Source organism: Vicugna pacos, chromosome 26, assembly GCF_048564905.1.
Source record: "Vicugna pacos chromosome 26, VicPac4, whole genome shotgun sequence".
Taxonomy (NCBI): domain Eukaryota; kingdom Metazoa; phylum Chordata; class Mammalia; order Artiodactyla; family Camelidae; genus Vicugna; species Vicugna pacos.
The window spans coordinates 25203744-25226003 of record NC_133012.1 but is presented as its reverse complement, the minus strand read 5'-3'; the positions used below and the strand labels follow the sequence as shown (position 1 = coordinate 25226003).

The following is a 22260-nucleotide window of genomic DNA, read 5'->3' as shown; positions in this document are numbered from 1 at the left end:
CAGAACCATTACAAACACCTGTATATTCTTCTCAACTGTTTCTTTCTAAATACACATTTTTTTTAAATCAAGATGCAACCCTATTATTCATATTGCTTTTAACCCCTCGCTTTCATTTATGGGTATCACATGGTCATTGTTCCATTTCACAAAATGCAACTCTACAATATTCTAAGTAACAGATATATTATACACTAGCCATTTAAACTACTGTAGAATTGTAGGTCATTGCATAGGTGCACTGGTATTTACTTAGTTAATCCTCTACTAAATGATGTTTAGGTGGCTTTTAGTTTGGGAGAATCGACATTATTTCTTATCTTTGCAAATGTGTCTACCTTCTTAGGGTAAATTCTTAAAATTTCAATATATGTCATCAAATTACCTCCAGCAAGGCTGGCTTTGCTGACATTCTCATCAAGAGTGCTGGAAAAACCTAAGTGAAACCTAATGAAAGTTTGCCAGGACTTTGTCTTTTTTTAATCAAAGCATAGAGCATTTCTTTTTATTATTATTATTATTATATTTTCAATATATTTAAGCTGTGTCAAAGAAGCTTGTGTAAAACAATTTTTCTTCACACAAAATTTGATTTTTAACATAATTTTATAGCTTATCCTCAACTTCCTCTGGAGTCTATCTTCACTGAAGATGTGTGCGACGCATCCAGGTGAATTAATGTACTTATTTTTAAATTTTTTGCCACCGTGTCCAACTCTGTGACGTTGTTCTTACCCCCGGTCAAGTGCATATTTAGGTAACTGACTCTTCGTGTGAGAAACGACAGAATGACCTTTGTTCTACAGCGACTGCCTGTGTTCCTCCTGGACGTTAAGGATGCTGAGAGTGACGACTCTTTACTACGGCTGTCTTGCTCCCAGCGCAGCCCACAAAGAGTAAGAACTCAGTAACGCTCATCGCACCGTTAACCCCTCTTCTGTGTAGTCACCCACTTTTCACCCGAGCTAATTTGCTCTTAATCCTTCCTGATAATTGTGTTGTTAAAAAGTAATTAGAAGGAGACGTCTACTGCGGTGGGCGGAGGGGCATCAGATTCCTTTCTCAGTCTTTTAAAGAAATGATAACATTTTATCCTATTTGAAAATATGCTTTGCATGTTCTAAAAACTTATAACCGTTTCTAAATAATATTCAGACCCCAACCATTATATAGCAAATACAGCTCTTAGGGTTTTCGGGGTAGCAGGGGATCATTTTTATCTCTAAATCTGCGTGTTCAACCTTTAAGTTGACCATTGACCATTTTGACGTTCTACTAAAATTTACACTTAGGTTATTCTTTTAAGAATAATCTCCTTACACAGCTCCTTGGTACAACACTCATTCTCCTCTATCGTTTTCGCATTTTCTGTTATTAAAACTAAGACCTCTGTTTCAGAGTGATTTAAGGAAGTGGTTCCATTCATTTTCCTGCCTACATCGCCAAACCTACTTCAGGGTTCAATTCAAATGATTCAAAATTTCTATATTTAATTGCTTAGAAACAGTCTTTTCTTGCTTAATAGCTGCTTTTCTTGTTCCTGCGCCAACTCAGAAACACCTTCTGAACCGGAAAGGTAAACAACCCAGAGCCTGCGAGTTTACCCAGGTGTTTAACACACAGTCACGGGAGTTGAGTCAGCAGGTACCTTTTCCAAACGCTGAGAAGTGCAGACACAGTGCAGCCGTTGGCCATGCCATACCTCGAACGTGTCAGAGTCCGCGTTCTGGAAAGCGCCCAGCTTCCAAGTTAGTATTTGCAAAAACAGGTCAACACCGTTTATTTTAGGGCACCCACAGATTTGCGAGGGCTGCTCTACTAACCTTGACTGGTCAGAACACCCCAGCTAGCTTTTCGCTTAGAAGAACATTCTTCTACACTCGCTAGCCTTCTTTTCGGGAGGATCTGCTTAATGCAGGTCCCTCCAACAGCAATGTCTGCGGGCATCGTGTGGTTGACGTCCCGGCCTGGACCACCGGGTGTCACAGGGCAAGGGCTCCAGCCGGAAGAGATGTCAGCGACTGGGTTTCTAACTGCTCTTTCCTCCCCTTCAGACTTTCACAGAGATCCCTCTGTGCTAACGGGAGGAGGGCCTTCACATTGAACTCTGTGCAGAAACCCTGGAAGCTGGGTTGTTAGGTGTGGGGGCTGGGCCAGAAAAGCAATAAGGAGCTTTTCTATTTTTAAAGTGGAAACTCAGCTGCCGCCAGAAGTATTTAACTATTTGCGTGATATAGAAAGTTAAAAAAAAAAAGTGTAAAATCACCTTTCCCGGTCAGAAACAGAACAGAAAGGAGCTGTCTTAAGACATGAAAGCCTGTCTGAATTGTCTACAGATCAATCCGATGCAAAATCGCCCACTGAGGACAGCAACAGACGACGCTGCAGCCAGGAGGCTCAGCGGTGATCAGTGACAGTTAGCCTGCCTCCTCCATCCTCAGGAATAAATAGTGCATGTGCATTAGGGTCAGCTGGGAGCTAGCTCATGTTTTCATCTTGTAAGGATCTAAGTTTAGAGCTGGCTTCCCTACAGAATTACAGTCCTCTTATTTATATAGACATAGCTCCCTATTGTGATTTTTCTGGAGGTCATTTCTGGACCAAAAGACGTCAGCAGTCAATTTTAAGAACAGCGGAGATTTTTCACCCTAAAAGGCAGAGGAAAGAGTAGCTGGAGAGAAGAGAGGAAAAACGGAGCCTGTGCCTGGTTTTTTTTGCTGGTGCGTCAAGTCGAAGGAGGCACACGGTCCACAAGTCGGAGCCGGCACTGAACCAGACAGGGCTCCGAGGATTAACTGAGCTGGTGATCCTGTTACACGGTATTAACCTACTGAGATTGGTCTAGATGAAGAATGGTCACAGACTCTATTATCTACATTTTAAAATCACAATTTATTAGGCTCTACCTTCTGTTGGTATACACAGAAAAAAATTACTGGGGTATTGGCTTCCCTTCCCGAGCTGGGTAAGAGAAAGACCATCTCAGGAGTGGAGTCACTTCCCACACACTCCCTGTTGCTATCCGCTGCCGTATTAACACTGCCAGTACTTACTTCAAAGTTATCATGGGTGAATACCAAGAATATCTTTTCCTTATCTTGGATTAATTTCTAATCCTAGGAACTATGTGACCTGGGGCAAATAGCATGATGATACCTCAGTCTCCTTTTCTATAAAATGAGATGCTCGGAGAAGATGGGGCTTTTCTGGCTCTCATATTCTTTGATCCAGAGTCTAGGACTAACATACAAAGGGCAATGTGGTATGTGAGCTTTGGGAAGCTTTCCCATAATATTATATTAGCACAAAGGAGGCCAGGCATTCCCAATAAAACTGGGGCTCGGGGCCAGCTCAGTGGAAAGGGGACATTCCTAAGTGGTGAGAAAACCCTGAAGGGTGAGCAAGGAAGGGGCTGGTTCAGTCCAGGGTATTTACAGGAGCCAGCTGTCATTGACCGTGGGTTCTTCGCCCCCAGTTGGTACCCATTAAGGGTGGGTGAGGAGCCACATAGTAAAAGCAAATACTAACTTTGTTTCCAATTTTAAGCTTTTGACTTTTTGGCTTTGCATTTATTTTTCTTTTATTATAAAATAATAGCATTAGTTATTATAATAATAACATACTAGTTTTAACAGGATGCTTTATTATGCGAATTGGGGCATTTTTTGGTCTTAATAATTTTGGACACCTGGTCTTACAATGGTCTGTTTCTACATCTGTCCCCTCCACTAGGCTGTGTGCACTCTGGGCACATACATCTGTTGTTCAGCAGGTCTACCACTGCACCTGTTATAATGGGAACTGCGAAACAATGTCAGAGTGACCTGAGTATGGAATTCCCAAGAACACATCAAGAGGACTTTCTGTAGTTCATGGGAGATGATAAGCAAATTTCCAGGGCAGTGGAGGAAGGGGACGGCACTGGATTTGACCATAACCACTTACTTGGTTAACTGAGATGTGTGCTGGCCTACAGAATACATGAAATAACTCACACAAATAATCAGACTGAGGAGATCACAATTACTTCTTCCAAAAATTTTTAAATACATCAAAAGTATAAATAATTTTAAAAAGCAACTCCATGGAATTGAAGGAAAATGTTTCAGTTAATTTACTGGAAAAAATAAGGAACAGAAGATTGAATCGGTTAGGCTCAGCTGTATGATTTCATTAAAAATGCTCAGTGAAGTGAATCTTCTTGGGACAAAATCATTGAAATGCTGGGTATCTATGATGGTATAAATAAGAATGCACCGTGAAATCTCTAGATATATAGAAGAATCTAGCATCTTCCCTAGGGCAAGTACAAACGTGGATTTTGAAACTGCATCAGTGTCTGTGAGGAGGCAGAAGTTTTAAAGCAAACCAGTAGTAGATAAACCACTAAGGCAAAATATAAAAATTATATTTCATAGAAGATAATGGACTCGGAAAATGCCTCAGAAAAAATCTCTAAGCTATATTATAGTTTGGAGATGGCATCACATTACTACCCATGGAGGCTAAATGAAACGTTAAACCCTGTAGGAAGGATGTGGGAGATGAAACAGGGCAATTCTATTTCCAGGAGCCATTCTATTTCTATTTTAACAACGCTAATGTGTCTGAAAACACGGGGACCTATGTTTGGTCTGGTAATCAATCCTCAGTGATTGAGTGATGTTAAGGTTGGAAAAGCTTCACAGAAGGACTCTGGAAATCATCAGAGATGGAGGCATTCTACAGGAGAGAAATCCTAACACTCACAGATACTTCAAAATGGAAAGTTGAAATCTAAGAAGGATTTATGATAGAAATGTACATAACCACACAAGGCAGTTAGATGAGAGTAAACTTTTTCAAGAAATTCTGCAACACTAAAAAGTTGCATCACCTTCTGAGAGTTTTAAAAGCTAAATTTGGAATACAAACGTAAACTTTTCGTTTACACAAACAATCACAAACTTTAGGAGCCCACTGCGCCCAAAAGCTAACCTAATGAGTGAGTAATCCACAGGTCAAGATTCCGGAGGGTGTATTCCTGAGTTGGGGGACTGAGGGCATGGGGTTCCTCCACGGTCAGAAAAAGGAGATCAAGATGATCCCGGATCGGGTTGGCACTTTTGCCCACTTAATGACTACAGCGTATTTCAAACGTGTACACCATCCACCGCTCAGTTCAACAGTTACCAATTCACAGTGAGTCTTGTTTCACCTGCAACCCACCTACGTCCCTCCCCACCCCATCCCTACAATTATTTTGAAGCAAATCTCATTATCGTTTCATCCATAAATATTTCTGTAGGTATTTCTAAAAGATGCAAACTTGTTTAATCATAACGACCACGTCTTAGTCCCACGAAAACAGTCATTCCAACAGGTCAGCATACACAGGTGGGCAATTTTAATGTTCTAAAGAGCCACCGGTTCATAAACTGCCTTCTATAATGATACCTAAATCGATCTAACCTTTAAATCCCTTATTTTGGGGCAAAAAATCTGTGGTCTCTCCGTTTTCTAAACGTCTTTTTAAAAAATATAGAATTCCCATCCTTTAAAAAAAAAGTTTGTTTTCTCTAAAGTGCCAAGGCCTCACTCGGTACAAGATACAACCATCACCCTAAGCCAGCCCAGAGCCATGGGAGAGCCCTTTACCTGTCAGTGCCAAATTTCCACCCTTGCAAAGCCGCATCTGGAAAAGACCATTGTTCAGTTCTTGGCGGCAGCCTTGCTGGAGGTTTCTTTACGAAACCAGGCATATGTATAGCTCTTAAGAGTCATCTGTGAGCCCCACCCTTGCTCCATTTTACTGTGGGTTGTTTTATCTAAACATGAGTACCTACATCTACTGGCCTAGTGATGGGGAGTGGGGCAGATGGGGTCTGAGGGCACACCTGACCCGAGGCTCTTGGGAAAAGCAGAGGGATTGTTACCTAACAGTTGACCCTTGCTTCAAGGGTCATTCACGTCCTGTATAAAGGTTGCTGGGAAACCTACAGGGGCATCTTGTGGTCCATGACAGCTCCTCTCTTAGTTGGAAATGAATGCTTAGGAGACAGCACAGGGGTCTGAAGTATCCCAATTAGCGAAAATATGGTTGGTATCATTACAAGACCATGCATATAACAGCGCTGGCTAAGGGCTGTGTGAAGGATATTTTATTAGCTTGTGTGCGCACAGCTTTGAGAATAAATATCATACAAGGTCTTTCCAATTTTACCAACTTTAGGGGGTATGATGAGAAAAGCTATAAGCATAAAAAACTTCCAGTTAAATATAGTTTGAAATAAAAATACATATGCCTGCACAAAACATATTTTCATGGTAGACTCTGAAACAGATGGCAAGGGGCTTCTATTGAGAAAATATACCTGTCCCCATTGTCCAGGAAGCTTAACAATAAGGAGTCAGTCTCCTTTAGCTGTCTTTACAGGTGATTTCTACCAAACCCAAATGTTTGTTAATATTGAGAGCTAAAATCTCAAACTGTTTAAAACATCTGGTATGATGTTATAAAAGATGTCCTTGAATTTGGACTATTTTAAACTATACCGAATGATGTAAGTGATTTTTTTTAAAGACACAAAGAATCCCTGTATATAGAAAGGAAATCATAAAATGCAACTTTAATTCAAAATACGTAAATGCTTATTAAGCCATTAGAGACTAGCATAATCTCTACTAAAGTACATCAATTTCTAGTTGTGTCACGAATGGATGTAGTGAACGAGTAAAGGAGGCAAGATGTCATCCATTCATTCACTCACCCATTCATTCGGTTTTTATTCGGTGCCTACCAAGCGCTATGTCCTGGAGACAGAAAGACAAAAGGATGGTCACCGCCCACTTGATCCTTAAACTCCTCAGAGGCATCTTAGAATTGTGTGAAACGCAATCACTGCCTGAGTGACCTCTGTACCTCTGGGAATCAATCACAAGCTCTTCAAGTCATGACAAACACAGAGATCCCATAGCTGGGTTGCAGTGGTGCCCCTTCACTGCTGGAGATACCCATAAATTATCTGATTTACATGTAATTTTCAATGAAGATTAATAAGTCGTAAGCGGTAAACAGTGATTCTCAGTAAAGAGGACACGGTGTTATCATAGTGTATTTTCATCACTGAGATTCTCTGAAGCCCAGAAGAACTCTGTGGAAGAGTAAGGCAAAAACTATTTTCGCTGTTGCTGTTATTCTTAGCGTGGTGTCTTTGAAAGCATTTGGCTCGCGTGTAAGCTGCGAAATCACTGGAAAGATACCAAGATGAAGGATGCCGCTGTGAAAGAAAAAAGTAAACAAGGGAAGTCTAACCAAGGATCGTGATTCTGGTTTTGAAAACAGGACTTGATATTTCTCCAGACTTCTGTGAAACATATATTTAGAAGAAGTATATATATTGCCTTTAAAAATTGCTGATTTTATTTTTTTAACCACAATATAGAGAAACAAAAGATTTTAAACTCTCATTGATGTGACTGCTTTTTGTTTTTGTTTTTACCAATTTCACTTGCATCAGCAATTAGCTCCATTTGATCTAACAGACCTCCGCAGAGCCACTTTCTAATAGATCTGCTCGTTCCAATATTAGTGTCTTACTAGGGAGCCTCCACTCTGCAATCCAGCTACCAAAGCTGGGTCGTTTCCTAGTTCAGCCAAATACTAAATTTGTTACCTTGGGAAAGCTACTTAATTTCTATGAACCTCAATTTCCTTATCTGGAAAGTGGGGTAACAACCCCACCTCACAGGATTTCTGTTAAGTGAATGAATTACTACACAAATCAGAACAATGCCTGGCACACAGTGCGCCCCCATCAATATTAGTTTTTATGACTCATTCTTACTAGTGTATCATTCACGCTCTCTTCATCAAATCTTCTCTTTCGATCTAGTACTGAAGTTAAAAAGCAAATTTAAAACCCTCCAGCGCTTCAGTTACTGGTAAACCACACAGATAGGCATGGATCATTAGTTGTTCAGTAACTACTCTGCATACGAGCCAGTCCTTGGTACACCAGAGGCAACTTTGCTACTTCGTAAGCAAAGCAAAACAAAATTAGCTGCCAAACAAAAACAGCCCACGAAAAAGCAGCAACAAGAAACCCTGCAGCGGGAGCGTCGCAAGCTCCGTGACGTCACTCCCATGTCACAGGTGAGTCTGCTGGCTGCAAAGAAGTGCTCGTTCACATAAAATGTAACAGACCAGCCGTTTTCATGTAAAAGTCAAAAATTTAGAAGACACTTAAAATGTTACAAGTGAGGAAATTTTTTTAAAAAAGCAAGAAGCCACGATCTGTGAAGTAATTGGAAGCAGCAATATTTTGGAAGCATGGACGTCTCTCCTACATCCTCATCAGTGGCCCCTAGGTTCTGGAAGGTTTCTCCAGCGGTGATGGAGCCGGCTGATTTGGACAGTCCTGAGGTTTGCTGAGTTGAACTGAATTCAGCGCAAGCTGAATTTTACCTAAGTTTTTTCCTTAACAGACAAAGAACGGATGACAGTTCCCGCATGTGTAATATGGCACTATCATGCCTCAGCCTGGAGGTGCTTTGATGGCTTTGTCATCACCCCAGGGCCTTCAGATGTGGATGAGGAAGGGTGCGTAAACGAATCCGTTACTTCATCAGGCCAGTTTTTCCTGCCAAATTCCCTTGATTTCGTCCACATACATTCCTTTCCTGAGTCAAAGGCCTGGCCCGTGACTGTCCGTCACTGCAGCGTACCAGTCACTCCCTGTTCTCCCGACCTCCTTCCTGCCCATCGTCCAGTCCATTTTCTCTTTATGGACTACGTGGTATGTTTGGGATCTGCTTCAAAATAATTCCGAGGTGACTTTTGCAGATCTGAATGTGTGCTTCTGCAAAAGCAAGGCTGTCTCCTAACAGGATATTGTCTTTCTCCTCAATTGATGAGCATGGATGTTATTTCAAATAGGAAACCTTTTTACAAGAGAGTTTTTAGAGAAATGATTCCTCTCGAGGGAAAGATGGGTGTGGCTCAGTGATGGAGTGCATGCTTAGCATGCACGAGGCCCCAGGTTCAATTCCCAGCACCTCCACTGAAAAAATTTTTTTAAAGAAAGAAAAAAGATGCCTCCTGCTAGACTTGGTTGCTGATATTCCATATGTGATTTTTGCAGCTACATTCATGGGTGAGATTGGCTTGTAATCTCCCTTTCTTGTACTGCCTTTTCAAGTTCTGGTAGTGTATCCGTCACATTTCGATCCCTCTGACTGTCACACATGGAATGCGGGGTTTCTGATACCAGTCATTCCTCCCACAGCCGCAGGCTACGAAGTCCCTGAGAGGATGCTGCCTTCACACGTATGCTGGACTTGAAGTCACCATGGGCTGTAACGGGAGGGTGATTCTGGGAAGCAGTTCAGCATAACTAAGCTGGCACCCTGCAGTAAGGTGACACTGCACAAAGACACCACAGGTAGTGGGCACGGACTCCGTGAGCTGAACTGGGGACTAGTCTCTTATTTTCTCCTCTGTCAAGGTTTACCTACTAGAGATACTTCTGCCTACAGTGCTTGGTAGGAGCCGCTGGTTAAATCATCCACTCTTGGAATTTCTTTGAGGAAGTTTAAACAGCAGTGATTATATCCATGTGAGTGACTTTGGGACTATTTAGGCTCTTCATTTCTTTAAAAAACCCTCAGCTTTGACAAGTTGTATACTTTAGGTAATTGTCCATTTCATCTAAACAGTCAAAATTGCGGGCATTCAGTTGTTACGTGATAACCACTCACTGTAAAAATTTCAGAACATCTGCTGTTATGTTCTCCTGAATTCCATCTGCTGTTATTTGCGGCTGTGTTTTGACAGAGGTACACTAACGTATTAGTTTTTCAACAGATCATCTTTTAGCTTTGTTTGTAATTTGTTGATAAAAAGTTACTTTATTCATTTCTACTTGCAGCTTTGTCATTTCTTTCCTGTAGTCTGTGGAAGTTGACTGTGTTGTTCTTTTCATCATTTTGATTTCTTGACCTATGAGTGACTAAAAGATATTTTCTTAATTTCCAAATATAATGAGTTTTTTTCTTGTTGCATTTTAATGATGATTTCTACAGTAATTTTACCGAGGGCAGTGAACATGCTCTGTATCAGAGGACAGCAAACTATGGCTCCTAAGTCAATGTGCTCTAGTGACCTTGGGTGATCCTTGAAGTGAATAAGTACAAATTTCTTTGCAAGAACAGGGACTGTTCTAAAATCACTGTAATTCCATGTTATTTGGTGACTCACAACAGCTGTTCTGAGCAGCTCAGTTCAGGACATTCTCTGTGTTCCTGAATAGGGCAGGTGAGGTCATGGGTGTGATCAATTCACAAAGAGTAACTTGGGTTCTGTGTGTTCAAAGCTTCTCTTGTACAAAAAGGCTTCACCACTGGCCAGCACAACGTGAAGGAATCACAGCGTTTCAGAGCTCAGAGTGGACGTAGGGTATCATCTACCTTAGTGATTTACCAACGGCTTCAAAGAGCCCCATCTGTCCAATAGAGCCACCTCGAGCGCAGCCTCTAAGCACGGGCTCTGTCTTCAGACAGGGCAGCATCCACCCCAGCAGATTATAATCTGAGCTTCCGGATCACCACAAAACAAAAAAAGGTCAATGGCTTAAAAAAGAGGATTCGAAACCCACGAATCTCGCCTAACGCCTCCGTTTTGCAGATAAGGAACCTGAAGGTGAGAGAGGGTAGGTGGAGTCCTCAGAGTCGCCCACCCAGGGCGCTACCAGGCACGGGCCGGAGCCGGGAGTGTCCGCTTCCTGCCTGTGCTCCTCCCACGTGCGGTGTTGCTAGCTAACGCCGGAGGCAGACAGAGCGAAACCGGTGAACACCAAACAGGGAAGGCAAAAACAGATCTACTAACCAATAGCGCCTGCAGCATCAGGGCTCTGCCAGGATTAAACGAGTGTATAATTGTACACATTTTAAACCGCCCCTGGCACAAAACCAAGACCTGGGTTAGTGTTTACTATTCTCACAAACTGACACTCTTCTCGTCCTTTCTTTCTCTTTACCCACTTTGTTAACACCACGTTCCATCTCTACCCAAAGCCAGAGTAGGTTTAAAAAAGGCCACGAATCCATGCAAGGAATGGAATCAGCAATCTGTGTTCTCCAGTCTGAGGACAACAGCTGCTGGGAAGAAAACCTGATACGCACCACGGATGGGGGCTTAATGGAAGAACAATTTTGCACATAATCCACCTCCTCCCCGTGCTTCTAGCCACAAATAGTATTATCACCGCTAACCGTGTGCTCGTGGAAGGTTTAGGTGCTGGCAGCAACTGGAGTGTTTTATCTTGATATTGTTTGGGCAAACTGAAGAGAGGGGTACACTGACATTTGTTTCTGCCATGTTGAACGTACCTGCAGAAGTCAGTCTTAGAGCAGAAAGCCTAGAAAAGCAGGACTCCCAGGTGTGCTGGCCTCGAGTCCAGCTTTGCATGCCGAGGTGCCATCACATACACCGGGCAGGCCAGCCCGGGGTTCTGCAGTCAGACCGTCCCTGCCCAGTGATCACCCAACAGGAGGGCTTGGGGCTCTCTCCTTCCCTTGTGTTGCCGTAACCACAGCGAAGGGAGTTCCAGACTCTGAACTAGACCATTCCTCCTGCTGTAATCCTCTCGCTGCCTGTGTATGAGGGAGCCAGCCGTGTGCACAGGCAGAACCAAGATTTTTACAAAATGTGTTTATTTTTATCATTCCTACCACTTTGCTAACCAGAACAGATGCGGAAGAACTTAGGGCACGGGAGCAACACCCAGAGGGCCTAGAAGCGTGGAGAAGCGAAGTCCAGAGGACGTGCTCTCAGGAGGTATCGATACTAAGTTTTGCATCAGCCAAACCCCTTCTTGTGACGCCTCCGACACCTGACACTCCTCTGACCTGCTTCAGAGGGAAGAACGCCGGCTCTCCTGCTACCCTGTGCGGGGGTGTTTTCTGTTCGCGGTACAGCCTTTGAAGTACTACACCGAGCATTCAACTTTAAATGAACAAAGAAAAAATTTTAATAATATTTGAAGGTTGGCTTAAAAAGTTTAAAAAATTAAGAGTAAAAATGCATTCACTTAGAATGAGAAATCCAAAGGTAAACAAACTGCATTTCTCAGCAAGAGGCAAGTGACCTTTGAGTTAATATGACATGAAGATACTTGAATGTAGTAACACTCATTAACTGGTACCAGTTAAAAAATATACATATAGGGTTTATTTTATTTGGGGAGGAGGGCTAATGCCAACTCGTGAACTTAAAAGAAATCAGGGGAAAGGAAGAGAAAGTCTGATTAAGAAGGAGGAGGAGTGGAGGGCATTAGTGACAGATTTAATTTCTGGACAGTTTTGATTTTCTGTCCTCATTGGATCTCTGAGAATTAACTCCCAGAGTCTCCCCCGTTGACTTTTATGCAGTGTGTTCAGGGGCCACCCCACTGGCTGAGCCACCATTAGGACAGGTGATGCCCTGTGCAGGAAGTGGTCATGAAACCCACATCCTTCAGTTTGAAGCCCTTCACCTTCTCCCTTTCTTTTCCCCTTCTTCCTTTATCCCTTCCTTCCTTGAATATTTATGAAGCATTGCCAAGTGCTGGGCATATTCCCAAACTCTGAGGATGAAATGAACCTCTGCCTTCAGAAGACGTGCAAGCTGGTGATGATGGACTTGGTGGGTAGTCAATGCTGAATTTGTTTAGGGAGTCACGCGGACGGGGAGAAAGCAGCACAGAAAAACACTGAGTAGTTCTGGGTCTAGGAAGGATTATTGCAAAGACCTTGAAAGATGGCAACTTGACACAGGGATAGTTCTGGAAAAAGAACGTTGCTTCTCACAACTGGTCAGAATGAGCAATGAAAGAGGCAACATAGAAGATCAGGGCTCACGTCTGACTCTCCTCTAACTCGACCAATAACCTTGAATAAGTTTTCTGTATTTTTATGCCTCTGTTCCCATCGCTAGAGAAGCAGCAGAACCCCACCTCGTAGTCTGTAGAGGACAACGGCGAGAGGAGAACAGACAGCACGAATGGAAGGACTTTGTGGATTACAATAAAAATATGACATATTATCAGTAGAAAGGGTGGGGCAGGTCGAGTCAAAGCACGGAATAGACTTGCTGACTGCGTCTGTTAAGTTCAATCATAGGGAGTTTGAGAAACAGGGATTCACTTTATGTTGAAGAGGATGTTTCCTTTTTTTCTGTTTCTCATTTTCTCCTCCTACAGTATTAACCGCAGAATATTAACTAGCGAAGCAACACATAGATGTACCTCGATTTAAGAAGCTGTATATTAACAAAATGAACTGAGTGCTTAATTCCAAAGGAACTCTTTTAAGTGACAAGTTTACATGATTAGACAAAAATTCAGTCATTTACCAATGTTGTTTTATATACAACTTCTATTAAAAAAAAACCATGCACACACCCCAGGGTATATATATACACATTTGATCGACATTTTACCAAGTATTCAACGTTGTTTCAAAAGCTCCTAGGATTTATTTACTTGTTTTGAAAAATAGCATTTCTGCTAGAACAGTACTCTGATGTTACAGCATGGAACCGGGTTTCTATCATCTCATAAAACGAGTTGCTACTCTTGTGCCGGCAGCCTTACTCCTTTAAGCGTCTATTGAAGACCAGGCTAGACTGAGCTACCTTCTGAAAATCAGGAGTGGGGCGGGTGTCACGTACTGGGTGTTGCTCAGAAATGCTACTCTCCACTTTGTGAAGTTGCTTTAAGACATTCCAAGAGTTGAGAAAGTTCTCTGTCCATCATCACATTCCTGCCACGCTTTCAGCAGTACAACCTGACTTGGGCTGACATTCAGCCCCGGTCATGGACACTGTCGGAGGGAAGCTCAGCCCCCGAGACTCGGCAACTAACAGCCTTAATATTCCCATTGCTGGACCATCACTTTGTCCCCCAACGGTACTATGTTCAGTTTAATGGTCTCATTTTGAAGAGAGGAGACAAAATCATTATTTGTGATTTATTATTTTCTCAGCAGAGGCTAAGTCACCTTTCAGATAGTCCTTGAAGTGACCTGATAAAAAAGCATGTGTGCTTGGAAGCTCCTGGGGGGCTAGTCTGCGATCCTGTGCCTAGGTCCCCAGATAACTTAAAATCCTGGTAGAGTCTGAGGTTATCCAGTGATTCTATGACATAATTCTGCATCCTACTCTCAGATATACTCTGCTTTTTTTTTATTTTCAAGTTTATTTTTCTCTTTCCTCTTAAGAAAAAGAAATTTTTGTAAGATATGTGCAGTGAAAAACGATGTTTTGCTTGCTTCCCGGAGAGACCAGCTGGCAGAAAAGAGCAGAGAAAATAAAGGAAAAAAGCCAAATCCCCGAACAGGCTGACTCAGCTCTTTACTGTGAATGCTGTCAGCATTGTTTTTTGTCTTCCCTTTTCAGCTGCCAGGGATTAAGAGTAAAAAAATAAGAGGGCAAGAAGGACAGTTTGGCAGTGGGGGTTAATATCTGGTGCTTTGTGATGCTGGAGGTTAAGGACTTTAACTCCGCCGGTGGAACCCCCATAGAAGAGCCCCCGGAAGCACGCTGCTTCACGTCATTGTAACAGCCATGACACACTCATCACACAGCCCTCCCAGGAAAAGCTGGGTTTTCTGCAGTATACTCATAACCAGATATTTGACCAGGTCTGCCCAGGGAAGCATTTCTGTCCAAAGAATTTCTGCCTGGAGGAGTCACTTTGGCAGAGTAATCAGATGGGAGAAAAAATGCCCGCAAGTCATGTAGGACTGCCCGCTGTGAACTAGCCCTTCTGCCACAGCACCCTCCCCAGGGCCTCCCCTCCTAGCCAGGCCTTCTGCCCCACTTTGCCCGATCCCACGATCGCTCAGGATGTCTTGCTTCTTTCATGAAGCCTGTCAGAGAAAATGTCTGAATAACAAGAGTATCTTGAGTCTTAGAGGCACAAAGTGAACTGACTGCTGCTTGTACTGTGGGGAAATTTTGCGTATTAAATGCTTTCTAAAGAGTTAAAATTGTTTGGAAAGGGCCAGCAGACAAACCCCTTGGACAGCACAGAGACCTGATGAGGCCTGATTTTGCCTTCACCCCTGTTCACACCGTGGGAAAGACAGGAGTGGGAGAGGCAACGGGTGGAGAGAAAAATCTCAGGAGCCAGTGGGATCTGGGCTGAAATTCTACGCTTTCAGTTACTGAGAAAAGCTGACAACGTACTTCACCTTTCAGAGAGCTCCGGTTTGTTATTCTCAAGCTGACATATCAACAAAACCAACCACGCCAGATCTGCAGCCATCTGCCTGAAGTGCTCACACAATTCTGGGGCAGAACATCTGCTTGCCCGAGTATTATTACAGGCGCACAGCAACTGTTCAGCAAACATAATTTATGATATCTTCACCATCTTTTCTTATTGACGCTTCTCTGTGTTACTAAATTGTGGGACTTTTGGCACTATTTCTGAAATTTTTAAGAAGTACAATATAAAGAGTGAAGATTTATGGAGCCAGACACGGTGGAATGTGGTTTAAGTGATAAATACATCTCATATAAAATTTACACTGACACTCTGAAATAAATATCACTATGTCCATTTTACTGATGAAGAAACTGAGGGCTACAGACTTTAAACAACTTTCCTAAGATCACACATCTCGAAAGTACCACGGTGGAAGAGTTTACGTGCGGCTAAATCACTGTGTTCTCTGCAATGTGATTTTGCAAATGCCTTCTATTCATTCCACAAATATTTGCTGAGTTTCTTTGGTATCCAAGACATTGTTTTTCTATACACCATTGGCAGTTATTTTAAAGACAGAGTGACTTTTCACTCAGTAAATTACAATCTCCTTTTCTAGAATAACAGCAGTTTTTCCCTATAGTCCTGTTACAATTCAGTACCCAAGTATTTGGCAAAAGCCAAGTTTGCTTCACAAGCTTTAGGTAATTATAAACTTCTTTTTTCCTTCTAATTAAATACTCTATGTTTTAAAAAATCTTCTTTTTAAAAAAAATAATCAAAATATTCATTATACTGCTGTAGAAATGGGTTTGTGGTCACGTGTGTGCCTTGTAAAAGTTTTAAATGATTCTAAGAATCTCAATCATTGAATCCAATTAACTTTCATAAACAAAAATTATTTTTAAAGTCTTTTCTATACTTCCAGTGGGCCCTAAATATAGAGCTTCCTTAAACAGATGTCCCTTTTTTTTCACATTCCTGAAATGTCACACTAATTAGATAGGCAAGGATTGTTTTAGGACTTAATATTCACTATATGAGAGAGAGTTTCTCCAACTCAAACCAGTCTTGTTTTGCCGATGGCTCTGAGTAATGGTAAGTAACTATAACACTGAACTCCTATACTAGATTTTACTAGATGAGTAAATCATCATAACTTCAGGAGCAGAGAGAGAGAGAGAGAGACGCTCAAACTTTCACTTAGTTCCCTTTCTCTGAGCTCTTGGAAGTCACCATGAGCAAGTATTCAGTCTCTTCCTGGACTCAGCAGATCTGCGGTTCTATGTATTTGAGCCCTGAAAGTGCCAGCACTTTCTCCTTTTCCTAATTCGCCATCCCGGAATTAGGCTCAAATAAGACACACAGCTTTCCAATTCAGAAATCGTTCGGTGCATCCTTTCATTCTGCACATGACTTAGGACCCTCACTCGACGGACGACGTGAGCACCGTTTCTCTGGTGAAGGAGGCAGGGTCTGGAGGACGGAAGTGGCTCATCAGCCTTCGCCGTGTTCGTCCAAGCGGCCGGGCCGCTGCGGCGGGCTCCCCGGAGCCGAGGCCTCTGCGGGAGCGGCGCGCGCCCCGCAGCACGCGGGCGGCGGGCCCCCTGCCCCGCACGTTCGGCGCGCTGGCCTTCACTTTAATTGCATCGCCGTCAGTTTTCACTTCAATCAAGCTGCACACTTGACAACGGGCTGAGCTGGTGTTTCTATTTAAGAACATCAATGGCATCTCGGTGTTGAGTTTCAGTTTGTTTTGTACTCTGCCCATAGTTTAAGACTATAAGCCTTTTGGAAAGAGTTTACGTATTTCTGAATGTTTCTATTTTGCTCAGCAGGTAACGGGGACATGGAAATTTTGGCTGCTCTGATGGAGAGAGGATGCCTTCGTGCCGTTTGACATAGTTCTGCCCGTTCCTGATGGGCCCAAAATGTGTACTGTTGTTCTAATCCCTAGGAAAGAATGCTGAATGGATATTCAGTTATGACTCCTTTTATAGGGTGGTGAGGTTCTATAAAGATGTGTGTAACTCACTTAATATTTTAAATAAAGTGAGACAGTTAAGTTTTAAATATTATTTTACCTTTTTCTTTAAAAAAAATTGCTCTTGAATTCCAACGTCTGGAGATTTATGAAAGTAGAGCTGCTCTGTCCAGGAAGGGGAAGGGGGCCAGGGGAACGTGCTCCCTCACACTGCTCCAGCCCCTCAGTCCCTGAGACTCTTCTAGAAAACTCCTAATCTACTTAGAGGACGGATTTTAAAAACCTTGTCCCACAGTAATCACTGAAGAATTACAGGATTGAGAAAAGAGATGATTCTAAATATATGTCCTCTTCAACCTAGACTTCACAGAATGGACTTGTTTAATCACAAGGCCACCTGGAAGTGCTAACAATTGAACAATTTATGCCTCCTTAAGCCTCTCCTTTCCTGACCTGATATTCTTGGGGCATTTTCAGTTTAAAAAGCCAATGGTCTCCTTTGTAGCATTGCTGAGAGAAGGCTGGGAAGAATGAATGATTTGTTCTTTATGCAGCTGGTAAAAAAGAAATGCCAAAATCCTTCCACTCTACCTTCCTTCCTTCCTTCCCTTCTTTCTTTTCTTTCTTTCTTTCTTCCTTCCTGTTTCTTTCTATTTTAAACTGATTTGGGAGTGGTTCCAGAGGAAGAGGTGTTCTAAATACTCCACCTGCTTTCAATGACACAGTCTGTCTGAAACTGGGGATAAACTTTCCTCTTTCTTCCTCAAGTTAGAAAGTGAGCTTAACGTGCTGAGATGGGAGCAGGAGTCCACAGAACTGCCATGGAGTCACCCTGAGTATACGTGCTGCTGACTCAGTGTCCAGAGGTGCTTGACACGTAATGACACGTTGACTCGTGACACCCAGGGTTTTGTAAAATACTCGTGGTGGTGGTGAGTTCCGTCATTAGCTACTGACTGTTTCTTGTAGGCTGAATCCAGTAAAGGCATCAGGAACCTCTTAAGAGAACTACGTACTTTTGGATGTACGATTTGAGGACACGTGCATTTGTTTTTTACTTTGGCAACAACCACCCACCTCTGTCTCCCTATGGAACACTTAGACTTCAACCTTTGCCCCCGATGAACCAGGCTTGTTCAGTTCCACATCTAAACGTTCTTTCTTCCTTTACACTCAGCTTGGTTTCATCTGCGCTTGTACAGAACCAGATATATTCTGCTTTTGAGGTTTTACCTTAAGCTCCACCTTCTCTAGGAAAGGCCTGATACCCTCAACGGACTTCCTTAGAGAACACTGGCTGCAGAACTTAGCTGTGTTCAGTTCAGAAACCTTATGAGTTTCTACTTGTTGCTTGCTTGTTTTCCATGTGCGAGGTTTGGCTCCACTGATCCAAGACTCCTGTCACTCAAACAGCAAGTCATATACTGCATGTGGTGCACACACATACGGACGCCCACACACACCTGTACGCATGCCTCTATGTACATGCAGCACCTAATGTTGTGCCAGGGACAGAGCAGGTATCCAGGTATTTACTGAATTGAACTACATTCAAAACTGTGTCGTTTACATCCATTAATAAGAAAAGTAGCTTGTTTGAATAATTTACCATCATCTAATAGCAAGTTGGAAAGCAGAAGGTCGAGATCCAGTTTTCACTCTTTAACCATCCTCATTATACACAAATTTCAGAGTTGACTGTAACTATGTCACTTAGCTACAAAATTCATTTTGAAATTGTTCACTAAAGTGCTTGTCATTTTTCAAAAGGCTTAGTGGACAAGCAATGAGCATACCTGTTCTTTCCTAAAAAATAAATTCTTTTCGCAATAAAACTCTTGGGCCTTCAGGGAAAGATTTAGGCAGGAGATATATGAGTTAGAAATAATAATAATAGGTTGAGAGATGAAAAAATGAACAGGGAGTGACAACGGGGAGTGGGAAGCTTTCCAGCATGACGACTAAGGACATGTGCGTGATCACGAGAGAGGAAGCACGAGGTTAGCACAGCTTTCATTCCACTGATGTGCCCCAGGCAGAACACCTCTGCTCTCTGCACTCTCTCCTCTGTGCTCCCAGAGCACCTTCTCTACCTTCGTTAACATCACACTCACCGTGCTTAAATTGCTTGGTTCTCCCGCTGTCTCTCCCACTAGCCTTCAGGAGAGGAACTGCGGTTTGCCTGTGTATTTTATCCTTGATGCCTCGTGCAGTGCCTTTGACTTAGAAGTTACGTCCACAGGTAAAAGGCACGGGACGGGTATTCCCAGGGAGACGGATCCCTCCTAAGCTATCACGAGCCATGCCAAGTTCTTTCATCCCCAAAAGTCATGCATTTCTCCAAACAGAGGAAGAGGAACGATAGTAATACATTAAAATATGACAAAGTCTTTTGTAAACTTGTAAACTCTGTTCCCAGATTCCTGTTTTAATTGACAGTATTATAATGGTCTCTTCCCAAAAAAGTGCTCTGGCATTTCTGAAAAATAGGGGAACGTGGGCAAAATCAAAGTCTCTTCAAATTTGTTTTGGTGGCACTTCTGATAATAACGTCACGTCTTTTGCCCCAGAGGAGCAGCTCTGTTGAGTCCAGTTATTCCTAAGTGGTGTTCTTCCACCGAAGCACAGAAAATGTGTCCCCGAACTCTCACATCTCCGAGGTATTTTTATACCTTTATACAATAAGCACCGTGAAAGAAGTCATCCTGCAGGTTGGCTCGAAATTTTTCATGGCTGAGATTCTGAGAAATGTTCCCACCATAACTAAGCTCGCACACAATAAATGCAACAGCACCAAAAGTCCCAGGAAACAAGCTGTTCCCTGGGAATGTGCATAACAGACACGGCTGCTGCCCTCGCTGGCATCCGCTGTGGGGGTCAGTTCCTGAAGTTGTTTTTAAACCTGGGACGGACTTTACAGATGGAGAAAGAGTAGTACAGCATATAACCCTCGAGCTGCTCTTCCTGCCCAGGTTGCCCTATTCTCCGGAATGACAAGTCTTTTCGCCATCTGACTCGCGGTGCACGTTTACCCTGTATCCTATTTCCAAGTGTCAACAATAGACCGTCCAGAGAAAAAAGCATGCTTAATTGCAACCCTAAAACCAAATTTATGAAATCACAAGCACAAATATTCTACCAGATGATTCTACACACATTCTATATAAAGCCTCAGCCATGAAAGGGGTACCCAAAGAGGCTGAGTGTCACAAGGTTGTTTTTCAAGTGGCCTCATAGAGACATTACCTCCATGAATTTTCCACCGTCTAAAATTTGGTCCATGGCCCTGCAGGCTTGGAAACTTGATCTGTCAGCAAAGCTGGAGCAAAGTCACATCTCAGAGGTGGACTTACAACTCCAAGAGCACAGAACACTAAAGAGTGATGTCAAGATGCAAACATATTAATTTACAACAAGGACCATAAATGTCAGATGGACTGAAACACTGCTGGGGTGAGCCAGCACATTCTCTTTCTGTGGACAGATGTAGATGGAGGGCCAAGTCATACCCAGAAGGTTACGTGGTGATGAAAAGGTGGAACAAAGGGAATAAACACGAAATAAGTCAAATGTAAGACCAAGATTCAGATTCTAGTTCTACTACTTCCTGATTCACCCCGACATTTCACACGAGGGATGGGAGACCCACCAGACTCAACAAGGAGCTGAAGACCACCCTCTCTGGGGTGGCATTGCCTGGGAACTGCAGATTCGCCCCCATGGCTAATAAATCTTTCTTCTGACTGGCACACTTTCCCTTTAGATGCGTGAATGTCTAATTCTGGGAGACCCTAAGATAACATCTACTTTCTCTGCCAATGCTATTTAAAGGTATCATCAGATTCCTTATTCTTTTTTTTTCTTCCTCTTTTCATTTATTTTTTGTTGTCACTCTTTCTTCTCTATCCACATTACCACCTCCAAACAAATCTAGGTCCTCCTTACCGCCTTATGGCAGGGGGACTAACTGGTCTACCTACTTCAAACCTGTCCCACTGCCCAACTCCAAAGACCACTACTGTACAAACTGATCTGAAATCAGCGTTTTCTAGGTGTCTTTTCCCATTTTCCCACCTTCACTCAGACCAAAACACTCTCAGTGACTCTTACTGCCTTCAAAGTTAAGTTTGAACTTCTTAGCCTGCTTTTCAAATGCTTTCATATCTGTGCCCAATTTATCATCATTATTCTACTGCAAAAACCTTTGACTCCAGTCACATCTACTGTCTCCTAGTATGTGTGTGCACCCCTGATTCCTGCCTCTGCGCGTTCCTGAGGTCAACTCAAGATCCGCCTCCTCTGTGGAAACAGCTAGGAAGGCCCCACGTCTGAAACTGACCTTCCTGCTCTTCAGACTCACTTGCCATCTAGCGTAGCTGGGAAGTAATTCTGACGTGCAGATAAACCATCTCCTCAATTGGAGTAAAACTACCTGTACTTGGGAATAAGTCATTTTGCCCCTTTTTTATATCTTGTTTCTTCAGTGCTTCAATACCAGGGATACTTAAAAAACAGGTGCTTAGCGCTGACCTTGTGGGTAAAACCACTGAACTGTCCTCAGAGCCTAAGACAGAACTTAAAATGTATTATTTTTAGCAGAAGAAGGGAGCTGCCTCTTCAAGTGTCCTTGGGATATTAGTTGCATATAGTTTCTTCCAGGCCCTTCAGTGATTTCAAAAATCAGTGTTCTCCCCCACATCCTCACTTGCTCTCCAGACTGTCTGATATCACGGTTGAACATGCCTTTCAGCTCCTGTTAGTCTCACTGTCAGTCTCGAAGTACAGTGCTAGCTTTAAAAACAGGCTAGATCTCTGTGAGGCAGAGAGTGCACTCAGGGTACTTAACAGCAAGAACAACACAGGACGCAGCCACACAGAAAAGCCCGACAAGTCTGTCAACAGGACGGTGGAGTTGATAAAAAGATGAAAGGGCAGATCTCTAAGGTTTATTGGAATCGCACAGGGATCAAGAAGGAAACAATCATAAGTGACTTTAGTTACCATTTAGCCTTTCAGAATTCTGGCTGTGTGATCATACCCTGGTCTCGA

At 42.8% G+C, this 22260-nt stretch overlaps 1 protein-coding gene across 5 annotated transcripts in view; it reads right to left on the bottom strand.

The window, feature by feature from the left end:
* ASB5 (ankyrin repeat and SOCS box containing 5) overlaps positions 1–22260 on the bottom strand; it is a 62250-nt gene that overhangs the window by 14567 nt on the left and 25423 nt on the right. The window contains exons 1-2 of one of the 5 annotated variants that reach the window (XM_072950511.1): positions 5638–5875; positions 1649–1726 (exon numbers count right to left, since the gene is read on the bottom strand). The exons of 3 other annotated variants lie outside the window; for them this stretch is intronic. In XM_072950511.1, coding sequence (XP_072806612.1) covers positions 1649–1700 — 52 coding nt within the window. In that variant the 5' untranslated portion in view covers positions 1701–1726; positions 5638–5875. Of the gene's footprint in view, positions 1–1648; positions 1727–5637; positions 5876–22260 lie in introns of those variants that run through there. One more of the 5 variants, XM_072950512.1, reaches the window with a different exon arrangement.